We start from the raw sequence: 22539 nt of genomic DNA, 5'->3' as shown, positions 1-22539 counted from the left end.
TTTTAATATAAATTTGCAGGGTTGGAGTACAAGCATGCCCTTGAAACATTTTCAACAATAAATATTCTTATCTAGTTTTTGACCAAAGTATTGTAATGTTATGTTAAGCTTTAGGTAGCTGACAGTGGAGTGTTTATCAGCACCCGAAAAAGAGTTAGCAGCTTTTTCCCTTACAGAGAGAGAAATGCACTGGTGTTGAAAATGATCACATTAAAATTCTTTCAATTTGAATGAAAAAGCCACATTTTACAGGGGGAGGAGCACTTGGGAAGCATTTATAATATGCTCATCTACTACTTAAATCTGATTTTAGGAAAAAAAAGTGCTCCTAAACTGTGTGATTAGTACAGGCCTTAAGAAAGCCCTGTCATCCCATATGCATCTCTGACACGTTTTAACTATGAGGCATGGAGGGAACTGGCCAGGTGACATCCTGGAAAGAATGTATCCTATTTCTCCTTTCAGACTTACATTGTTCTGTTGGCTGCCTGCCTTGTGAAAGCTGGTGTAATGATCCCACAAGTCCTCATCAATTCTTTATATGTGTGCAGATGCAAGCACACGTTCATACATACACTCTTTGCCTAGATAAAAGGTTTGAAAGACTCTACATGAGATGATAGGAGCTCTTAATTAACCACATGTCACTTCTTTGATTCAGCCACAGTGCTGGATCAAACATCTCAGTCATTCAGACAAGTTACCTGTAAACTGGCTTAAATCCTTTTAGGGCATTTTTGAATACTTAAAGATGCAGGAAGGGTGCTACCACTGAACTGTAGGCAATATATTCTAAGGGAAATGCTGCAACTGAGCCCAGCATCTACTAATTTACACAAAAAAATACTTTTCTTTGCAAGTTGCCCTATTTTACAAGTAGGAGGGCAGCAAACTGGAGAATGGCCCAAACATGGGCTGAATTATTTTTTGGGGGGTGGGGAGGGTAAGTGGTGGTGGTGGTGTGGTTGGGTTGTGTTGTTGTTGTGGTGTTTTGGTTTGGTTCTGGTGAGATATGGATGAATGGCTTCAGAGGCCACATAGGAAAGACGGAATTAAATAGAAAAGCTACTGAAAGCAAAAATAATCTAAACTGAAGTGGGAAAAAAGCACTATTACTATATATTACCGCCTTCTTAACTTTAGAAAAAGGACTTGGTAGTTCAACTGGTACTTCTGATCAATGTGCTTCAGTAATAAAATAGGCCATCATGAGGGCTGTGAAGAATAAGATGGAAAGTAGGTACTGGAGTCTGTTGTTTATCTAAATTTAGAATATTGTGTATGGTCCTGCCCAGTCACTTACATGACTCCAACAGAACTATAGAAGACATCTGGGAAGCACAAAAGAACAAGGAGCTTCGTTTCCTTTGTCTCATAAGAAAAAATTGCAGAGATACTCCATACAAATTGGAGAAGTTAAATCAGATTCAGAAAGTATGATGCCGTATTTATTTAGATTGTGCAAAAAGATGCTTTTCAGGCCCAGAGCTCAAGATTGAAAGAGTGCATATTTATACAAAAGCAAAAAGTTCTAATAGATAATTTCAAAACTTCTGCCAGCAGATATAAATTCAAACATCACGATTTAAGCTGACCTCCAGCTTCTAGGAGTTTAGGTTGTCATTTCCTCAGTCTGCCTCAAAAAGTCCTAGCCTATAATTGGGAGCTGAATGAGACGACAGAAGTATTCTGTCTGATGATGTCAGATGGCATTGTGTGAGACCCAGTGGAATTACACGACAAGGCATAACAGGAAAAGAGAAATATCCATAAGGAAAAAAAAAAAGTGAGTGAAGGGGATAAATACACAGAGTGGACAGATAATTTATTTGTTTATTCATTTATTTTAGCCACCAGAAGAAATTTATTCAGCAGGGGAAGCTCTTTTACTTCACTTTCACACTGATGATACAATCAACAAGAAAGGATTTCATATACGATACAGAAGTATAAAATATCCAGATAGCGTGCACACCAAAAAATAACACAAGAACCTCTATGCCAGAAAAGGAGAGTGAGAAAGAAAGAACGCACAGTGGAAAGGAAGGAAGGTGTGTCTTTTTTTTTTTAAACTGAAGTTATTAGCACAAATGTTTTATATGAGTTCAGTTGAAATGACGACTTATAAGACCAGAGACTGAAATAAAATAAAATAAAATAAAAAAAAATCACCTGTCCCAGTGGAATAGTCAAGATGATGATGTGCAGGCTCCACACTTGACTGTCTCTGCAAAGCTTGTGAAAGGACTTTGCATGCAGGGAGAATATAAAAGCTTTTGTTCATGGTTTGACATTTGTCATAGATGCGTGCAGATTCAATCAGTTGCATTCAGGGGAAGTGACCCTGCAGACCGTTCTTCCTTCTGACAATTGTATGGTGTCCAGGAGGGAAAAAAGCTCTTTCAGGTCACAAACTGAAAATACTGTCCTTATATCTAGTTGCTTTGACTTTGTATCCTGCATACGGTGCGTACAAGGACTTGAAAGAAGATACGAAATGGGAAGGTCTTCCTGCATTGTTCTGTATTTTTTACAAATTCATCTGTCATATCAGGTTATCAGTGTGTTGAAACTGGAAAATCCTACTTCTGAAACATAACTGATCTTTAGAGTATTTTGTTTTACTAATGACTGAGAAGTCTGAACTGTTACATCGGTCATCACTAGTTGACCAATCACTAGTTGACTGAATTTGAACAATGTAAGCATCTGAAAATGTTTGGTTTACTGGTTAAGTAAGCTATCTCTGATGATGTGCTCTTATTTTGCACTGAACATAGAAGGAGACTGAGATGAAAACCTGTCCCGAATCAAAATCTGTATCCATGAGAAACAGAAATAGTCAAGGATCATCTGAAACTCCTCCTACTGAATTTGTTTTCAGCAGTACATTTGGAACCACTACTAAGCTTTATTTCTTCAGACGTCTTTGTGAATGAGCTAGTTGTCTGGTTTAGCTACTCAGAAATGAAGCTGCAGTAGTATCCAAGAGGGAGGTTTCCCAAAGAGGCTTTTTTCTGGGAGTAAAATATCTGTGATGGTGGAAAAAAGCAAAACAAAACAACAGACCCCGGATTTGTTTGTTATCAAGAGTGAATTCCTATGGTGCTATTCCATGAACATTAAAAACAAAAACAAACTATAAGAAGTTTTAGACTTTTGAGCCAACAGCTTGCTGATCATGAATGTCTCACTATGCCTGGCTGCATCTGGAGAAGGAAGGCTTTACTGCTCCAAGGGAGAGTGGGTTGCAACGGCAGCGCTAGTCCTGTGGAACAACTACTACTATTGCCTTAGAATCCTCGCACACGGTCAGACAGATCTTCCTGTAGATACACCTCTAATTTGATAAATAATTCGACAACTCGGACATCTTAGTGTACGCTAACAGAAGGATCTTCAAGCGAAAGCCCCATCTGCAGAGCGAGATCATCTGCTGTAAATAGTGACCTGCTTTTGATGTAGAGATATGTTACGTTTAGAACTGAGATATTCTATGTGCTTTAGGCCATACATGGCTTTAGTCATAATGTATATGCATTATGTAAGTATTTTATGAATGAGTGCTCCAGGGGAGTGAGAGGTATTGTATGAGTGAAAATGGAATTGTTTCTTTATGTGCCAAGTTCTATCAGGACCCTTTTTGACTGTAGCAACTTTTCTTTAAAGGCTTCATAGACAGATAACAAGGACTTCTAGTTGGCAAGAATCAAGTTTAAACGAAGTATTATGTTTCACTTACAAGAAATATTATTTTGATATCCTTTGATGTAAGTTGCTACTCAGATTAGCTTAGTTTCTGTTACCTTACTATGAACATACATTGGCACTAATAAATCTGATCTTTTTTATAAAAATAAAAACCAAATGTCTGTATAGGTGTCTTTGGTTGTTTTAACAGCACTATTGCTGCCCATATTACTGTTTTCCTTTCCAGACAGCCTATGTGTGTGAAGTTCAAAAACTGAATATTTTCTGTATTTTTATAACGCTGCTTCATTGTCCTTTTGTTTGGTTCATTTTTCAGGATGTTTGCACAAGAAGTTAACTGCAAACATTTTCTCCAAGGTCGTCTACTACAAAATTCAGGCAGAAATACTACTATAGTTAAAAAAAAAAAAAATTCTTAACCTTGATACATAATTTATCAGCCGGCTGGAATTCCAGTGCTCGAATTTCTGAGAGGAAAAGCAAGCAGCAGCAGAAGCAGTGTCTCACTGGCACGGGAAGTCAAAAGGAGTTGGGAAAGTCTGAGGCTGGGAGCAAGAGCAAGTTTCCGTGTTATCTTTTTTCCACTTTTCTGTTCCAGTCTACTGTTAATATTATCTCCCTTCCATTTGCTAAACAAAATATTTTAAGTTTTCCTTTTCTCTAAATTTGGCTTGTTTATTCCTCTCAGGGTTACTTTAACCACCACAGGGTTGAGCCAAGATTATTATTTGTTGGAAGGGTTTTTTTGTTGTTGTTGATTCATACAGGCCCCTGTATAAATCCTGCTGTCCTATGTTAAATAGTGCAACTGGAGTAGTTGGGGAAGAAGGTTAGACTGGGCAAGCTGAGGACAAGAACACCATAAAGTGTATTTCCAAGACCCTGTGGAAGGTGATTCTTTGTGGTCGTATCAAAGTATTGCTTTTGAGCACAGTATGTCTGGGAGTAATTCACATGGAATGTGTAGAAGTCAGAAGAGAGTTGCCATAACTTTGAATACAAAGTTTAATTTTATTTCTCTAATTGCTTATTCCTTTGTAGATCCCATATGCTTAAGAGTCGTGAAAATAAGGAAGGTGTTCTTAATGATTATCTCGATGATAAATTGACCATATGGATCATATCTTCGCATTGGCCATGATCCTAGTCAATGCCTCATGGTGCTCTCAGATGCTATTAAAAACGTAGTTGTTTCCAAGTCCTAGGAGGTTTTTCCTGATGTAATGAAAATCACATATTCGGTGAACTCCTCATTTAATGGAAGTATGCCTTATAAATAGCCTAACAATAAGAAAACAATGAAAAAATCATTTATGCTGATGAAATTGTGAAAAGCAATGTGGGTTATCCCAAAAAATCTTTGAAATGGAGAAATTTGTTCACAACATGTTGATTAAAGATCTTGCCTGTTAAGTAGTCAACAAAAGGCACAAAATCCAATGGGCTGGAGATTCAGCTTTGAGACCTAGTTACAATGCATTTACTGGCAACACTCCCAGCAAGGTGAAGATGATACTTAGTTATTCTGCTTCCTATTTGACACAAACTTTCTTGACTGTGGGTAAGCTGCTGGATTCAAATTAATTTTCCTGTAACATGATGTAAAGTTTTGTTCTCAGCTACATAAAGAGCTTCTGAGGTGTGCTGAGTATTATTTTTTAATGTTGTTAAATTCGGCATAAAGTGTTAAGTTGATGGAATATGCTGGATCTGTGTGGCTGACTGGCTCTTGAAGAATTTAAGTCTGTAGCAGACCAAATTCTGTGATCTATACCATGCTCAGATAAGAGGGAAGATGTGTTTGTGAAAGGCTTTCCTTCCATCCTTAAAAAAAAAAAAAAAGAAGAAGAAAAAAAAGAATAAAAATCATCAGTGAAAGTCAATTAAAATGGCTGCCTTACATAAGAGCTGTGAAGGTCTAGCTGAAGTGAATAAAGCAAGGTAGGTGTACACACAGCAGAGATTCTGTTCTTTGCTGGCTCTTTGTTATAATCTGCAACATATTTGAGTAATCTTGCCTTGCTCTGAGACCGATGAAACAGCAAGTTGACCTAAGCATGGGTGAGAGCCAGATGAGATCCTTAACATAGTATTGCAGCATTACTTTTTCATTTAAAACAGATTGCTTTTGAACCACTGTAAAAAATTAGATTAATTGGGTGGAAGCTTTATCCACCTGGGCAATCAGTTTTGCAATTTTGCTATGTTGCTAGGGGTGCAAGTGGCACACCTGATTTTTTTATAATGGAGGAAATTGTTGTTGACCTCATAGGTTGTGTTCTGCGCTAACTCTAGCTGTGTGCTGCACCACCATAGAGCGCGGTCACTGCTGAGGCACACTGGAACTTTCTTTTATAATTAAATGGTTCAGTTCTGCCAAAATTTACAGATCTCAGAGTTTAGGGACCTGGTAAGGGTATGTAATTTCAGGAAAGTATTCAGTCTTAAAATAGACCTGACCAGTAACCAGAGGGGAATTTTCCTTTGACTTCAGGTCTTAAATTGGGTCCAAATGAGTAATAAGAGGGGGTAGGTTTTATCACATTAACATATGTGATCATACAGCTTGGCATAACCTTATCTAAGGACTTGCTCTTATTTTGGTTTTATCATTGATTATTATTATTTCATTATTAATTGATCAGTCAAAAAAAGAAAGAGGAGCAAGAACAAATGAGATGCCTGGAAAAGGAAAATATAAAGATACCACAGATACAACTACATTACATTAAAAAAACACATAGATGTAGTCTCCAAAGTCAACGCTGTTGCTGATATATTAATTTTTCAATGCATTCTTCATATTCTTTAAAAATGCTTTATGCTGTATTGCTTTCACTTACCTGAAGGAAGAGTTAGATGATTAATTACATTGGTTAGTGAATTTTTCAAGCAGAGAACTGAAGATAACTTAAGGAATGACTTGCTTTTTGTTCCTAATGATGCATATCCTGAGTAACCACCTGTTTGTGAGAGGGAGTAACACTGGACTATAGCTCTTACAGGTTGGTTTTTTCCCCTCTAGCACTCTCAAGTTTTGCTACTTTAAGCTGAATACTTGGGGCAACACTTTACGTTATTCCTCGTGACCTAATTCAACTAATCAAAATAATAGGCAGATGCTTAATACTGTTGTTTCATAGAATCAGGGTGAATGAAGTCTGATTAAAACAAAAGGAACAAACAAAAATGCATTTTGCAAGTTATTCCTTGTTAGCAAATGTTCTCATTTCTCCTGGTTTCTCATTCTGAGTTCACAAAGGAAGCAAGATGTAGCAGTTGCAAAAAATATTTAGGGTATAGTGGTATTGGGTGAACAGTGAAAGGAAACATTAGCAAGGCTTCGGTCTCTGTTTTGATCCCACCTCTGCAATTGTTTTCTCATGTTTTTTACTTGTAAATTATCAAATCACATCCTAATCCAAGATTAAGTGATATGACATATATATATAAAAGCAAGATTTTTTTTTTTTTTTTTTTCCTTCAATGAGCTTCAGCTGTAGTAATTCTTCCTGTGTTGTTGGGACTCCTGGAAAGGATCGTTGACTCTGTGCATATATGTTAGATAGTGTTTACCATGTGATAGCAACTTCTGAAATACAAGTAATATTAATAATCATTAGGAATGTAAAGTCTTTTAGAGCATGCTCAATGACCTTTCTCTCCCTGCATGGTAATGCTAGAATTGGTGCTTTCTAGGCACGTGTCAGGTAAGTGGCCACAAGATGAAATGCAATGAAGAGAAGTTACAATGGAAAAGGAAAAAGGAAAAGGACATTTTGGCTCTCACACAGCATGTGATTCCCACAGAGGAGAGTGAAATTGTTTAGAGCACATTACAAGAATATATGTAGGAGTAAAAGAATGAATTTGAACAATACAATATTTAAGCTGAGTGTCAGGAGACCTTTTAAGTGTTAGAGGTGGAATAGTTTCCCAGGGATGATAGTCCCATCTCTCAAATATCAGGAGCTACGTTGTACAGAACGTTGCCTAATGGAGCAAGAGCAATATCCAAAGGTGCCTTTCAATTATGAAACTGTGCTCAAATCTGCGCAAAACATTTGCTATCTGATCAATGAATTTAATAGTAATAAAGATACACTTTTGTAATTAAAAGAACTGAACCTAGTGAAGACAAAAGCACTTCTATTACAATAGATAGAAAAGAATAATGACCTACATCTACAACATGGATATTTTGAGTCAAAATTCTAAAGTAGAATCTTAACATATAGCTGGTGCTGACAGTTGTTGAGATGCCTTTCCTAAGCTGATGTTCTGAAGAGCTGCATGGCCAAAAGCTGATTTCTTTGACACGTCTTGGGTTAGTAATATGCTTGCCTTTTTTATATTGTTGCTATCTCTTTGGATGATCACGATACAAACAATTTTTGTCAGTAAAATCCTTAGCCTTGGCTATGCTATATAGGAAGACCATAGGGAGGTGAGAATATTACCTATTGACATAATTAGTTACTTAAAAATTCTCATTGTTATTATGTCAGCAAAGGCAGAGATATAGTGAAGATACTGAATAAAACATCTTTGGAATATTTCTAGATAATCACGGTAGTAAGTCAATTTTTGATCTTTCAGTGTGAATCTTCCTTGAGATTGCTGCATCATTGACACAATATTTTTTAAAATGTGCATTTTAGAAAAGACAAATAAATCCTGAATTTTCTTGGTCAGTTTGACTTGTAGGAGCATAAAAATATTTTAGTGTTAATCTGAGTTTACAACTGTTTAAAGAACAGGCTGTTCAGTTATATTGTTGAAAGGATTTTTTTTTTTATGCTATAAAGGAGTATCTTAACATTCGGGAAATCTAGTGAGTGCTAAATGAACTTAGTGTGTGGTAACCTACCATAACGCCTATCAATGATGAGGGAGGGAGGCAGGCAGGCAGGGAGAGGCAACTCTCAATGTTGTTTACAGAAAATCTGGCTCATAAATTCTCTATTGCAAAGGGCATGTTTGTATTATGTTTATGTATAGGCACAGTGAAAGTTATGCTGAGAATATCTCACAATACTTTTATCCTCCTCTGAATTTGCCTGTGAAAAGTGTAGTTCAACTCGATGAAATCTTTGAGTTGAATGATACAAATTAAATGCCATAAGGTATGAAATACTTTTATCTAGTCACAATTCAAAATGTCCATTAAGAATATGCTATTCTTCAATTGAACACAAAATTTTCCACAGCAGTTTTATCTTAAAAGATATTTTAAAATTATTGGTACCTTTCTCTTTTAACAATCTTATTTGTATTTTTACTGTGCCATTAAATTTACATTTTGCTAATTTTGCTGTGTACAGAATCTTGCACTTAGATATTGCAAACTTTTCTAAACAACCAATTTTTCACATTTGAGGACAGTTGGGGTGCTAACTTTAATTTAGTAAAACAGATGGCAAAGACTTCATGGCATACATGATATCAGCCATTAAACAAAATGATTTCGAGCTGCAAGCCTTTACTGAGATCTAATGCTGTTCGGAAGTGAAGGAAACTTTCCATACTTGTTTTTAGGGTTATCTTTAATTAAAATGAAGAATGTGTGTGAGAATTGCAAATAGAACTGAAGGAATACTAGATTCTGGGGAGTAATGTTAAATGTCAGATCTCTAAGGCAGTTTTCAGGTAAGATAGTTTTTTGGTATGCAATAATACCTAGAGGAAAGTTTCAGGAAGCCTAGTGAAAATATTTATTCTAATGAGAAGAGCATTATGAATAAAAACCAGACAGGCTGGCTTTTGTTTTGTTTTATTTTAGGAGAAGCATTATTTGTGCTTTAAATAATTTTGGAAAGGCAAACTCAATAGCCTCTCATTCCTACTTCTGCCAAACCAATACCAAGAAAGACTTGGAATCACATTGTTATTCACAGAAGTAAACACATTATTAGCAAAATGAGTGGCATGGTAAGTATATATTTGCAAACAGAGTTGGAATAGACATCAGAGAAGATACAAGGACTTCCTACGTCTTGTTTGTAGATTTTGCACAAAATGGCAATTCAGAGATTGAATGGTCAATCAATAACTTGTCCATAGACTGATTGTACTCTGGAATTCATCCATATTACAGCTGTTCAGAATTCACAAAAGAACAAATACATAGTATGTATTGATTAGTGTTACAGGTGTCCATTTCCTCAAGTTAACGGGAAAAGAGAAGAGAATACTCCTTTGAAATATTATAGAGTATTTATTAGTTTATCTATAAAAATCCCAGGCTGTACTTGTCCAGACCATGAGTGTATACCCCTAAAGAGACTCTGGGTAAAAATAATATAGTAAGAATAGCAGAGTAAGAACACAGATCTGTGCTCTACCTGGTGGATGCTGTGGTCCACACTGTGCCCCTGGTGGCTACAGGCTGTAGGGATGGGGAGAAAAGGAGGATGGGCCAGATGTACCATGGCAGGCAGCTGCAACAGCTTCTGGGAGCCTGAACCTCCTAAAGCCAGACTGGCATGCAGAGGGCCTTGCATGTCCACCACGCGTTAAGCCATCCAAGCACCTTCTCCTCCCTGCTTTGCATTGGAAGGTCCTTGGTCTTAGGATCTCCTTTCCTGAATAGACTGTTAGACAGGCAATGACATTAGTTTCCCCTTTAAAAAACAATTGGCAATCCCTGCAGTTGCTAGTTTTTACCCAAGGAACTTGGATTGGTTGGTGTATTTGATGGGTATCATTGAACACAAGAAAGAAAATATTTAGAAATATAAATTGGATTAAATTTTTTTACTTTATACTGAGGACTACTGAACCAAAGTCGACTGGTAACGAAGAGATTTGTCAGAGGTAAGATTATATATGTGAAATTGCCTCTTTTCCTTTTCTTGAGCACAGTGTATATTCCATCTCTTATGGGAAGCCACATATTAACTGCTTTTATCTAAAATCTGAAAACAAATGACCTTGCAAAAGCAAGTTGGAGAAAAACAGTTTTTGAATCTCTAACCTTCCACTGCTGAAAGTGATTTGGAATTGTCACGATGTGTCTTCATAAGGAACTCCTGAGTCTGAAAATGTCTAAATAGGATTTCAGACTATGGAGTAGAACTGCTGAGGGAGAACAGAAAAATGGAAAGGTTGTGATTAAATATGGTGATGTTATTGCTTCTGCAGACAACAGGAAACCTTTATTTTTTATTTTTACTTTTGGTCATGATCTTCATGGCTATAAGACTACAGAAAATATCCCAAATGTGTCCTTTAAAATCCCTTCTTCTCGGTGAAGCTGTTGAATGAAGAACAGCTGTTTGCATCCTAAGTGAGATGGACTGTTTCAAGTGAAAAAATAGTCTCTGGAAATAGTGTTCAAAAGAAAAATGTACACTATTGCCAACATCCTTAGTGCTTGATGTCTCTCCAAAAAGGAGGGCTACAGTCGCCTGTTATGGCACTTCATTAAATACTTTGTTCTGATAAAAGTCACCTGAGGAATACTTCAGAATTTGTTGTTCAGTTTCCTATTTCATTTATTCAAACATCTAAGAAATATAGTGGAAATCAGACATAAGTTCATAGCAAAATTTATGGTAAAATAACATCATGACTGCATAATGAAATGGATCCTTGGCATGAACAGTAGAGTTCTGAAAGAGAGCTACAGTTACCCCAGTCTACATTCACATCTTGCTTGCTTGGTATTTTGTCATACTTCTTCACTGAATTAAATTCCCACCCGAAAACCATTTATCAAGACACTTTTTTAACTTGGTTTCGTCTTTCCCACTGGAAATTTTTTTTGAGTGAAATGATCTCTTCTAGACAGTTGTAATTAACTGCTCTTAAGTAGGCATGAGGAACAGAGAGACTTGTTTATACTCATTTCTGCTATATTTTAGTGGGTAACATGGCATGGTTTTTGACATTGTTTCTTTTGATTATTCCCTTATGGACTCTGAAATAAATTGTGAGTGCTTTGAAGAGGGTATGTTGGATTGACTGAATATGAGTGAGTTTTATGCTGGTTAGCTGACTTCCCTTATTTCATTAATATGTAAAAACTTCCATTCTATTCCTACACGTCTCAAATATATTTCAGTGCAAGGGTAGGTCAAAAACTAATATTTCATTCTCTAGCATGCCCCTGCCCTTGCACACACAGCAGTACAGGTTGCAAATGGACAATCCCATGAGGTTGTTTGTAGAATAAAGGCTCAAATAGATAATTTGAAGATGCTAGAGTGCCATTGTATGACCTGCCTCAATATACTTTCAATGCTTTCGTCTTCATCATGCCCTGCCTTGAGGGTCAAGATTAACTGAGATTATCCTCCCCCATCTTCAAGAAAAACAGAAGTTTTTACTAGACCTTTTAGTTCAAGAGCTCAAACTTGTTTAGCTTTGGATTATAACACAAAACCTATCTGCTTAGCTTGACTTTTTCTAATAGTTGATATTAGCAAGGAGGAGAAAATTTCTTATGGGGAAACATGTTTTATTTTAAATGCTAAAATGGATTAAATGATATTAACTGCTATTTTAAATCCACTTAAAGGTAATAGATATACAAAAAGAAATAATATTTTTAGATTCATTCAACAAGTACAACATGTTATGAACATGCCAATCTGTCCCCTGTGGAATTTAATGGGTAATTTAACCTGGCTAAAATTATGTTAGTATAATTAGATGCACACTTTCAATATTCACTTGTGCCTACCGCAGAATTTATTTTTTTTTTTTTTAAATAAAAGTTTTTCTGGGGCAAATTTGGACTTTGTCAGTTGTTTACCTCAGTTTAATTCTGAGAACTCTTTCATGTTTCTGCCAACGTAGACTGTATTTTGAACATGGAGATTGTCCACTTTCTCTACTGAGTTCTGCCTTCATGCTCTTTGGTCAGGAAGAGTTCCTACCTCCAGACGAGTGATAGAAAATGGGTATATATTGAACATTATCCATTTAAATAGAGCATGCTTGAGCCAAAGGCTGTCTCCACTGAGACAAACATTCTTCTGGGCAAACTGATGAATCAAACAATACCTCTTGATGTGCAGAGTCTTTGATAACTAGAAAGCGACCAGAAAGAAGCAAAAATGAAATAAAGAACAAGATTAAAAAGAGGATCTTTCACAGGGTTTCTGCAAGAAAAAGAGAATCAGACCAAACCTAGAAACAGAAAATTAATTACAGGAGTGAGAGAAATCTAGCAATTCCAGAAGGAAACAGAATATAAAGGACCTATAGTTTCTTAATCTAGCACTTTTCAGTTGTAAAGAACGTGATTGGTAGCATAGCTGAGGCTGAGAAAAGCATGAAGATGTTTTATTGCTTTGTCTAGATCTACATGCAACCAAAGAACCAAAACAGTTAAATCATGACCAGGAAGATGGCAGAGTACATCATCTTCAAATGCCATGTATCTCTGTGGCTCTGTAGAAGAGGCTGACTCTTGCTACAGTCTGGAAGGAATAGCTCTGGTGCCAGAGGATTGATGAAGTCAGGTCATGAGGAATAATAATGAAATTCTGCACCAAGGGAGCATTCCAGGGAAACTGGAGATGGAAATGGTGGTTGTGGCTAGGCACTCCACAAAAGCTGCAGTGACATTTATAGAGGGAAAAGTGTTTCACTGAGGTTTCTTTAAACGGCAGGAATGCTGTTCTTTTCCCCATTTTTCTGACAAGATGATCATTGTATATCACCTTTCTCTAACTGCTTTTGGCTTAGATTGGTGGATGAATGGCAAAGCTTGCCAGATTTAAAATAAACTTTGTCGTCATGTTTTTGTTCTGTACAGAATGGATTTAGTTCTTTCTACCTTATTTTATGAAGTCTACAGACTACTGCACTCTTCTCATGATCTGTGCCAGGACCATGTGTCATTCATTTGGGATCACGTGATCAACATGGGTAAGCTCTAGTCTGATTTATAGAACTGATGATTGCTATTAATGAGCATGGGATTTCTACAGTAACTTTATTGCTGTATACCGTAGCAGGGCCTAATGGCCATATCCACAGTCAACCTCTGTTTTTCCAAGGTCTGTTTTTCATCCTACAACCCTATCCAAAATACCTGTGATGTGACAAAAACTCAAAAAAAGAGATAATATTAAGCCACTAATTAAAACTGGAAAAGAATTGTTCCCACAAGTAAAGTCACTGTTACTTTAAATAACTTGTTACCGTGTGCTGCAAATATGTAAATAAAGAAGATACAACATTTTGTGCTGAAATATTATTAGCTTTTACTTCTTTATGTGATGGAATTAACCCAAAGATCATGTGGAATTTTGAATTTTTTTGCCATTCCTTCAGAAGACAAATCTTGTCTAAAAATAGACAGACACACATACAAACAGGACAATGCAATCAATGGGACATCTATGGCAGTAAGAAATGCAACAATACCTTCCATTGGATTTCCATATTTGTCATATCTATCACAGAAAGAAATCAACAGTAATTTACTTTCAGAAATACCTAACAAGAAACTGCTTTATGCACTTTCTTACCACTCCACATTGTCTTTAAAGCTGCTATCAGAGGAAAAATAATTATGTTTGTATGTATGCAGAGAAATCTAAACAAATAAACACATAGTCGTGGGGTTTTGGGGGGGTTGAGGTTTTTTTATTTTATTTCCTAGCAGGCAAAATTTCAGGAATATTTCCTTTGATTTTCTATGTTTAAGCCTACCAGTTCACTTTTTCTTTTCCCTAAAATGCAGTTTATCATCAAAAGTAAAAATGAAATATTTCTCTTACTGGCAGTCAATCTATCTTTTCTCCAATTTTACTTAAATTCAATTTTCAAGGAAGACATATATTTTTATCTGAAGAACAGTCTTTTCTAATCCGCATTTGGAGCACATTATGATTTAGTAATTTACTTTTCTACTGTCTTAAATATTTATTTAATCTGAAGATTTATTACTATTATTCCTCTTATTCTTAAGCTTGCACTTCACTTGGACTGCAAAAGGCCCTTCTGTTTTTCTCATTTCCTCTAAATTCAAAGATAGTCCATATTTCTTAGAACTCTAGTTCCTTATTTATCTGCCTGTCAATCATTGTATCTCTTGGGACCATTAGGAAATCAGGTCTTTTTAGTTCTCTGTACAGCTGAAGTAATGAAGTTCTGCTCTGGGGTTGTGCAGGTCAGAATTTGACCCTTGCAGTTTATCACCCAACATCCTTCCGGAATTAAAAGAGTTTAGCACCATTTATCTGCTTATTTTTAACACCCAGATCAAAGCCAATATAAGACATCTCTGAAATTTTGTATAACTTTTAAGTCCTAAAGGAAAAAGATGGCAAGTCATTTACAGGAAACACTTATAAATACATTAGTAGACTCAAAGTAAAATATATTCTTAACTGAGACAATAATCTTCTTTCTTTTGTTTAAAGGAACTCTTCACCTCCTCTATCCCATTCCCTTACGATTCCTTAAATAAGTGTTTAAACAAGTGTTATTGGGTAAATGCGGACAGTGTGCTGAAGTGGTCTTGAGGCATCAGCGATGTGGAAGAACAAGGCTGAGGTGCGAAGGGTTGTTTAAAGTCCACCATCATTCATGGGAAAGTGAGAAGTTGTCATTATGCAGTTGTAATGGGTTGGACTTATTTCTTGTCCAAATGTTGCCTTTGTTTACTGGCTATCCTGCTGTAATTATTTTTTTGAGAGAAGAGGAGATGCAGGAAATGAATGGGGTTGATGCAGCCTTGAGCTCCCTTTCTCTCCCTGCTGCACTGGGGTGGGGCCATACGAAGCCAAAAATGAAGAGAGACTTCATGTGGTTTGGCTATGGAGCATTGCCTCAGTTTCCTGCTGCCTTTCTGCATTTGACACTTATGCAAATCATATACTCCTATACTATAGCCATCCTTGAGTCTCAGCAATGTGTCAGGGAAGGGAGTAGAAGGTACAAACCCCTACTCTTTCTCCAAATCAACACCTACAGTGATGCATTTGGAAGTAAGGAGGAGAAAGTCATGTCCCAGTGACAGAAGGGATTTGAATGGCCGTACGGTAAGGACCCAAAGGGGTGTTTCCCACAAGTGACAACTGTTTGAGGGAGATGGTATCCATCTTCCATCTGGGTTGGTAGCTGTGTAGCTTAATCCATGTAGGGAATTAGCAACTTCAGTTGAAAGCCTTTACCAAAAGAAAGTAAAAGCCAACAACATTGCTTTTGTAGTCCAGGCCACTGACCTGGGTGTTATGCTCCAAGGTAAGGAATTTTAATGTCTAGAGGGATTTATGATTGTATCTTACCTATATTTGCTTTAATGTGCTGGGATAATGAATTTGTATTAATGAATTGCAATTTGCTATCATGTAAAGTAGTAGGTGGAGTGAGTTGTCTGCTGCTTTCTGGGTATTGTTAGTCCAGTGTGAAAATACGCTCTTTTCTTTTTAGGATTACGTTGTGGGGTTGGTGCCCAGTATTGAAAGAGGAATTTTTGTCCCCACATTCCTGCTTGAGAGAAATGACTCCCTTTTCCTCTGGTGAGGAAGATGGTGAGACCTCAAATTAATTAACCTTCATTTTAATGTCATTTCCACCTTGTCCTTTGGGCTCTAATGACTGCAGGAAGGGGGTCCTCAACTCTGCTGGCCAGTGGCCTGTGGAGCTGCTTCTGCTCTGATGTATTTGGATGAATATGAAAGGAAAAGAGAGAGGCTATCATGAATCACATCCCCACAGGAAGAGGCAAATCAATTACAAGAGTCAAGGACACCAGTTACTGAGTTAAACATCTGTTTACACCTACACACAAAGCAGCAACCTTGGCTTATGTTCATACAGGGTCAGGGTGGGAAGACAGTTGATGATTTTCTGCCAGAGCATGAGATGAACAAATGCACACAACTAGTGTTCTGGTTAGATGTTCTGTTTGGAGGCAGGGAGAGAGAGGGGAAAAGTCTTGCCAGGAAAAAATAGTGATATAAAGCAAGGATTAAGCTGTTCAAGAGTGTTCCTCATTCTGAAAGAATTAAGAACTCCAGCGCAGATAAACCTTGCTGCACTGTTGCGGCCTCCTTAGGCAAATTGCTCTTGCCATCCTAGTGAAGCGCTCTCCAACTCTTTCTAGTATCATCCCTCCTTTGATGCCTCAAAGCATCCTACACTACCACTTGTTAGAGGGAAATCCCTTTCAGAAACTGCTTTTGTTTTCTGGCCTTACTACTAGGCAAGGTGAAAATGAAGAAGAGAGATCTTTTACTGATCAGATTGGTAAACAGGATGATTAAGATGTAATTAAGATTATTTTCCTGTGGATGGGATTGATGACTGCAATTGCAAACCTGCCATAAAGAGCAAATATTAATACACCAAGAGCTGTTGCTCTTGTTTTAGCTGCATATTGCTCTCAGAGTATAAAAACTAAGTCACTGTTTGCCTTTACAAAGCAACCAAGTACCTTCTGTAATGACAGACTGCAAATCTTCTCCCTGCCAGTGCACTCTGCTAGCAAGAATTGCTCCTTTGTCATGCCGCCCCTGAAAGCGAATACAAGTGTTCATATAACCTTCACATTCTGCAACACAGTGACAGGCAATATCATTGCATGCTTCTTGACCAGGTGATCCAAAGGACAGCCAGCAACATGGATGGCATCTGGACAGTGTCATCTAATGAGCCTTAATTCCGGTATAATGCTTCAAAAGAGATGGGCAGCCTACTGTACTTGTGTCTGTAAGTTCCTGCATCCTTGCCCAGATTAATTCAGGGACCTGCAAATAAGGTGGGTCATCCTGAAATCCCAAAATCTCTGCTTTAGCTTTTTCATTCTCATCTTCTCTCCTGCTTCATTAACCCATCCTTTAAGAGGCAACATTTCTGGAAGTGGCTGTGTTTCCTTCTGTTATGCGACAGCAGTGCTGTTTATCAGCTGTTCCACAAGAGACCTTCTTCCTGGGACTGCACTGTACATGCAGCGCCTTGGCAATCAGACGATGTTTATTGTGTTCCCCACACTGATTCAAGTCAGTGAGCAGATATTTAGTAAAGAAGATGCTCATATTTTGTAGCTTTTTGAAGCAGGGCACAAGAGACATCTTTTGTATGTAAATGCCATATGTGCCTTGAAAACCCTATTCTTAAAACAGTAATTTACAGTTTGTTGTATGTGGACTATACCAAAGGAATTAGTGAAGGAAACTAAGTAAAATGAGTTAATATGTGCTGATCAGCAGACCCCATATATGAAATTGCCAGGATCCAATCACCATGGAAATTGTTTTTATGACGCTATCTAAGGAAAATGTTCAGGTTACCTATATATGGCAAAGAAATTGAGAACCTCTGTGCAAAAGACCTTCAGCTAGGTCATCTTCACAGAATATGTCCATAAACACAGCATGGATACAACACAGATTTGTCAACAGCCATCAAAAGAGCAAAGCCACTATGAAGCCACAATCTAATATGCTCCTTACTCATGTTCAGAAGGCCACAAGTCTCGGTGTTTTTTTATAGCTAGAGGTGTCCAACAGTCGGGACCCGGACTCCATCATAACCACTAATGATTTGCATTTCTCATACCTGTGAGGTAGAAAGCAAACTGACTGGGAAAGAGAAAGCTTGAGGAGGACAGTGGGCCTTCTTGGTTTCTTGCTCTGATCTTTGCATTTGATTTTCTTCTTGAAAACAGGCTGTTTTTTTGTTAGGCCTGCAGTATTGCAGTTAGATACCTGAGCAGTAACTGAATCTTATGTCACTCTTACTGTGACTCCAGGCATATTTTCTTGCCTATCATTAATGTTATTGTAAAGTCAACCAGCAAAAAAAGACATCCTTGCGAACTGGAGGCCAGCATCTCAATACCACAGGCTGTATAAGCCAAATAGGTGAAGACAGACCCACTATTGACTTACAGTCAGATTCCAAGGAATAGTATTTACATCTTCCAAACACACACTTTTAGACATTCTTTTGCTAGTAGACATTTACTGTTTTATAAAATGGAGTTGGTTAAAGAGGTCACCAATCTTACATAAATTGTTTTGTGGTGGTGTGGGTTTTGTGTGTTAAGTCTAAACTAGAGAATGAAGCAACTTTACTATTAGTTCTGTAGACACAAATTAGATCTGTGGGTCACTCCCAGAGATCATCCATGAAGTTAGAGGAAAACCCTTCCGTAAATGATTCATTCTAGAATAGATAAATGCACTGTATTAATATGGAAACCTTAGGTGGGATTTAGGCCACTCCATGATAGTAATATTGGTCTCCCTCTTGTTGTCAATGGAAGCGATATGAATTTTGCCATTGAAACAGTGCAAAAGATTTAACTCGAGGTGCTGAATAAATGTAACTGAGAACACATTTGCAGGCAGTCCTCAGATAACTGCAGTCTCCTAATATTTATCTCATGTATCTTGTAAACAGGGTAGCAGATTGAAGTGCAAGTTTATAAACCTTGGCCTGAGGTACATCATTTTCTTTTTACAAATGCCTCTTTGGATAGTGAAGAAGGAATAACCTAGGTATTTTTAACAAAATGACTTGGAAATTTCTGTCCCTTCATCTGTTAACCACTTAATTCATAATCCTGTGTGTAATGCTATTACAAATACATAAATAATCGCTTCAGCCTTAAGCTGCATGCACTGCTTAAATAATTTAGGAATATATTACTTCCCTAGCAGTGACTATGGCTTACAAAACACATACAGAGCTGCAGCTTCCTATTTCTCTTCATTATATATGCTGACAGCTTTCAGATAATAAGTATTTTGTTGTCATTTCTGAAGTAGCCAGCATTAAAATGAATATAGTGACTTCCCACTTCTACATGTGAGGCTGTGTTGGAGGAGCTCCAAATGGCCCGGATGCCCTGCTGTTCATGTCTAATTGTTTTCTGTGGGGAAGGCAGTTTACTGAGGGCATTTCAGGGAACGGAAGCCAGTAGCCAGTGGCTCAATAAGTTTTACACTAGACAGCGTGTAGATGAGCTAACAGTGTTGGCTGGGTTAAGAATTACTAAATACTGCGATCAGCCGCTGCAGGCATGGAAGGGATAGGAGGGATGTTGAGAAAAACATAAAAATAGTATCTCTGATTAAAAAAAAAAGGCTTCTCATACATTTCTCTAGAGTTTTTTTGACTTTGAATATCTGACATTGATGGATTAGAAATAAAGCAGTGAGCATCTCTACTGAAACTAATTTATATACATCAACTATTTCAGTCACAACTTCAATCTTGCTTTGTCTTTGTGTCTCAGTTATTAGAAAGTAAAGAATGTCATTTATTTAAAGCTTATTTTTGGTATTTCACTTGAGATTACATTTGGACAGAATTTAAAAGTGAGATGAAAGTGTTCACGAGTTAGATGGTGGTTTTATTAGTCATTTGAATCTACCTTAAACATGCCTGGTACTTGAGAAGAATTTAAAACATATATAAAATGCAATGCTATCTGCAATTAATGAACTCGGATGGTTATTTCTGATTAGTACATACCCAACATTTCAGAAGTAGGAGACCTTACCAACTATCACATCATTTTTATACTACAGATTGTATGAAAAAAAACAACCCTTGCTCTTTTTTCACCTCCCAGTTGGTTTTCAACTTTGAGCAAATGAGTTACTGAACTGAAATAACCAGATAGCAGAAGGAACTACTGGGGACAAAAGCTAGTTTAACACTTCAACAGATTCTGCTTTAAGATGATTAGTCAGTGACTTCCTCCAGCTGAGTGGCTCTGCTTCCCTCAAAGCAGTAGCAATGCATTATCGCATGCATAGATGTTTTTTAATACATGATAGCAAACTTGGAATTTTATATGATTTGCTCTAAGTTCATTTTTTTAATGTTGTCTTTTATATGCAAATACATGCATTAAAAGGTCTATCTTTTGTTTCTTTTGTTTTATAGCTTGTTTACTTTTAAGCAGTGTAATAGCTGTTGCTGTCCATTGTTGGTAGTATTTTTTTGGCAGTGCTGTATGGTCTGACAGGACCTCAGTGCTAGCATGTCTTTAGCCAGAAGGCTTCAGTCTTGCTCTTCTCTTATAAGGAATTACCACAAGTTTGACTGAGGCTTGGCAAGGTTTATTATTATAAGGATGGTCCTTGGGTGGTTGTTCTGCCAAGGTGCTAGTGTATGTAAGCCTGGCAGAAAGCAGTGCTCTTTTGGTCAGTACAGAGTTACATGATTTCTTTCTTCTGAGATCAGAAGGGTGTACGCTGACCTAAACCTGCACAGGAGACTCCACCTGCACTGCAGCCCTCCCCAAGCGTTGCACATGACCTGTCCTCTGATCTGCATGTTCACATTCCTCCTTTATCGTTGGCCATGCACCATGCCGTGCTTAATAAATTTGTCTCAGTTACTTACTTTTGACAGGACTGTGTATCTTGTAACATTCTCCTGACCTTGTTAGCACTTTCATCTTGTGTAAACAGTTTATCTATTGGTCACAGCTCTGTGAAGTCTCTTTTGGTCGACACTGAAGGCAAAGCTTTTATTTGAGCAGTGTACAATCTGAGCTATGCTCCGGTGAAACTGATACCAGCGATACAGAAGTGTACCCCAAAATGAGTGTTGTAGTAATTTAGGATGGCATAATTTTAATTTAAACTGTGGTCAAAAAATAATGGTATCCACAAAGTAATTGGAATACTTTCTTTTTCTTAAAAGTAGAATGAAACTGATTTCCTTATGGTTCTGTATTTGATATAAAGGGAGCATCTCTGTTTGTTATGCATATTGCCATGACAAATAATATATGGCAGGATTAAAAAGGGGTGTCACCAGTTCATTTCTAAAAAACATTTAATAGCCATTTGACAGCTCTCTGTATTGCGACAGCTCACACCACTGTAAACTGGGGTTTTTTTGGATGTACATTTTACATCATAAGTGGTCGTCCAATCATATGCATGCTATTACATAAATCATATACAAGCCTATTAAAAGATTCCTTCATATACCTACAGATGTCAGCTGAAAAGACAGGAGTGATAATATAGGTTCATAAGAAAATTCTGTAATTGGGCAAATAGTAAAGAAGCTCCCGCATTGATAACTCATTAATTTTATTGGTGGTTGGCTGTATGGTTGACTAAATACCTGAGACATGATCTGAACCTGATTTTTAAGATAGAAAGGTGATTAAAAAAATTAACACAGTTTTTTAAAGTGTCCAGATAATTCTAAATATTTTTAGATACTCTCTGCATGTATATAACATATGTATGTTCAAGTGCCTACCTCAGAAGAATGCTATTAAGATTGTAGCAGGAAAGTGTAATGGGAAGTTAGAAACCATCAGACTTGACATTTGATTCAATAATATTGAATTGCCACTTTCCCCCCTCCACATGCATATGCTTTTTGTTAAAGCTTGTAATTATCATGATTACAGACCCCTTCCTATTCAGTGCAAAGAACAGAAAGTACTCACATCGTGTGTGTGACTATTTTGTTCCCCTGTGCAGCCCAACACTTACTTACTGTTCAGTTGCTCTCTGAAAAGATTTAACAGATTTCTTCATGATCTATTTTTTTCCATTTCATCATTTTTGTATTTCGAAGGGCTTTTGTAAGGATGACTTTCTTTTGGGCACAACTGCCTTAATGCATTCTCCTTTGACAGGAAACAAAATTTAGCTGTTGAAGGGAAGTGAGAAACTGTGGTGTGTCACATACTCTTGTCTCAAAGAATCGCGCTTCTGTTAGTGATTAAAGGTGACCAGTGGTCCTTCGGCAGGTCTAAACAGGCAGGGGCAGCAATTACACTCTCTTTATGTTCTTCCTGGCCAGATGAGCAGGGGTAGGTGGTTGTGATGAGAAGCAGGAAAAACCAAAAGAGGTATTTTACTTTTCAAGGAGGGGAAG

General features: G+C 37.2%; 1 protein-coding gene across 1 annotated transcript in view; it reads left to right on the top strand.

Moving 5' to 3' along the window:
- TLL1 (tolloid like 1) overlaps window positions 1-2078 on the top strand; it is a 139388-nt gene extending 137310 nt beyond the window's left edge. Inside the window, exon 21 of the mRNA XM_050895765.1 lies at window positions 1851-2078. Within this exon, the coding sequence (XP_050751722.1) occupies window positions 1851-1985 (135 nt within the window). The 3' untranslated portion in view covers window positions 1986-2078. The remainder of the gene's footprint in view (window positions 1-1850) is intronic.
- The last annotated feature ends 20461 nt before the right edge of the window (window positions 2079-22539 follow it).

Source organism: Gymnogyps californianus, chromosome 4 (assembly GCF_018139145.2).
Source record: "Gymnogyps californianus isolate 813 chromosome 4, ASM1813914v2, whole genome shotgun sequence".
In the NCBI taxonomy this organism is placed as follows: domain Eukaryota; kingdom Metazoa; phylum Chordata; class Aves; order Accipitriformes; family Cathartidae; genus Gymnogyps; species Gymnogyps californianus.
This window is presented reverse-complemented; position numbering and strand designations above follow the sequence as displayed.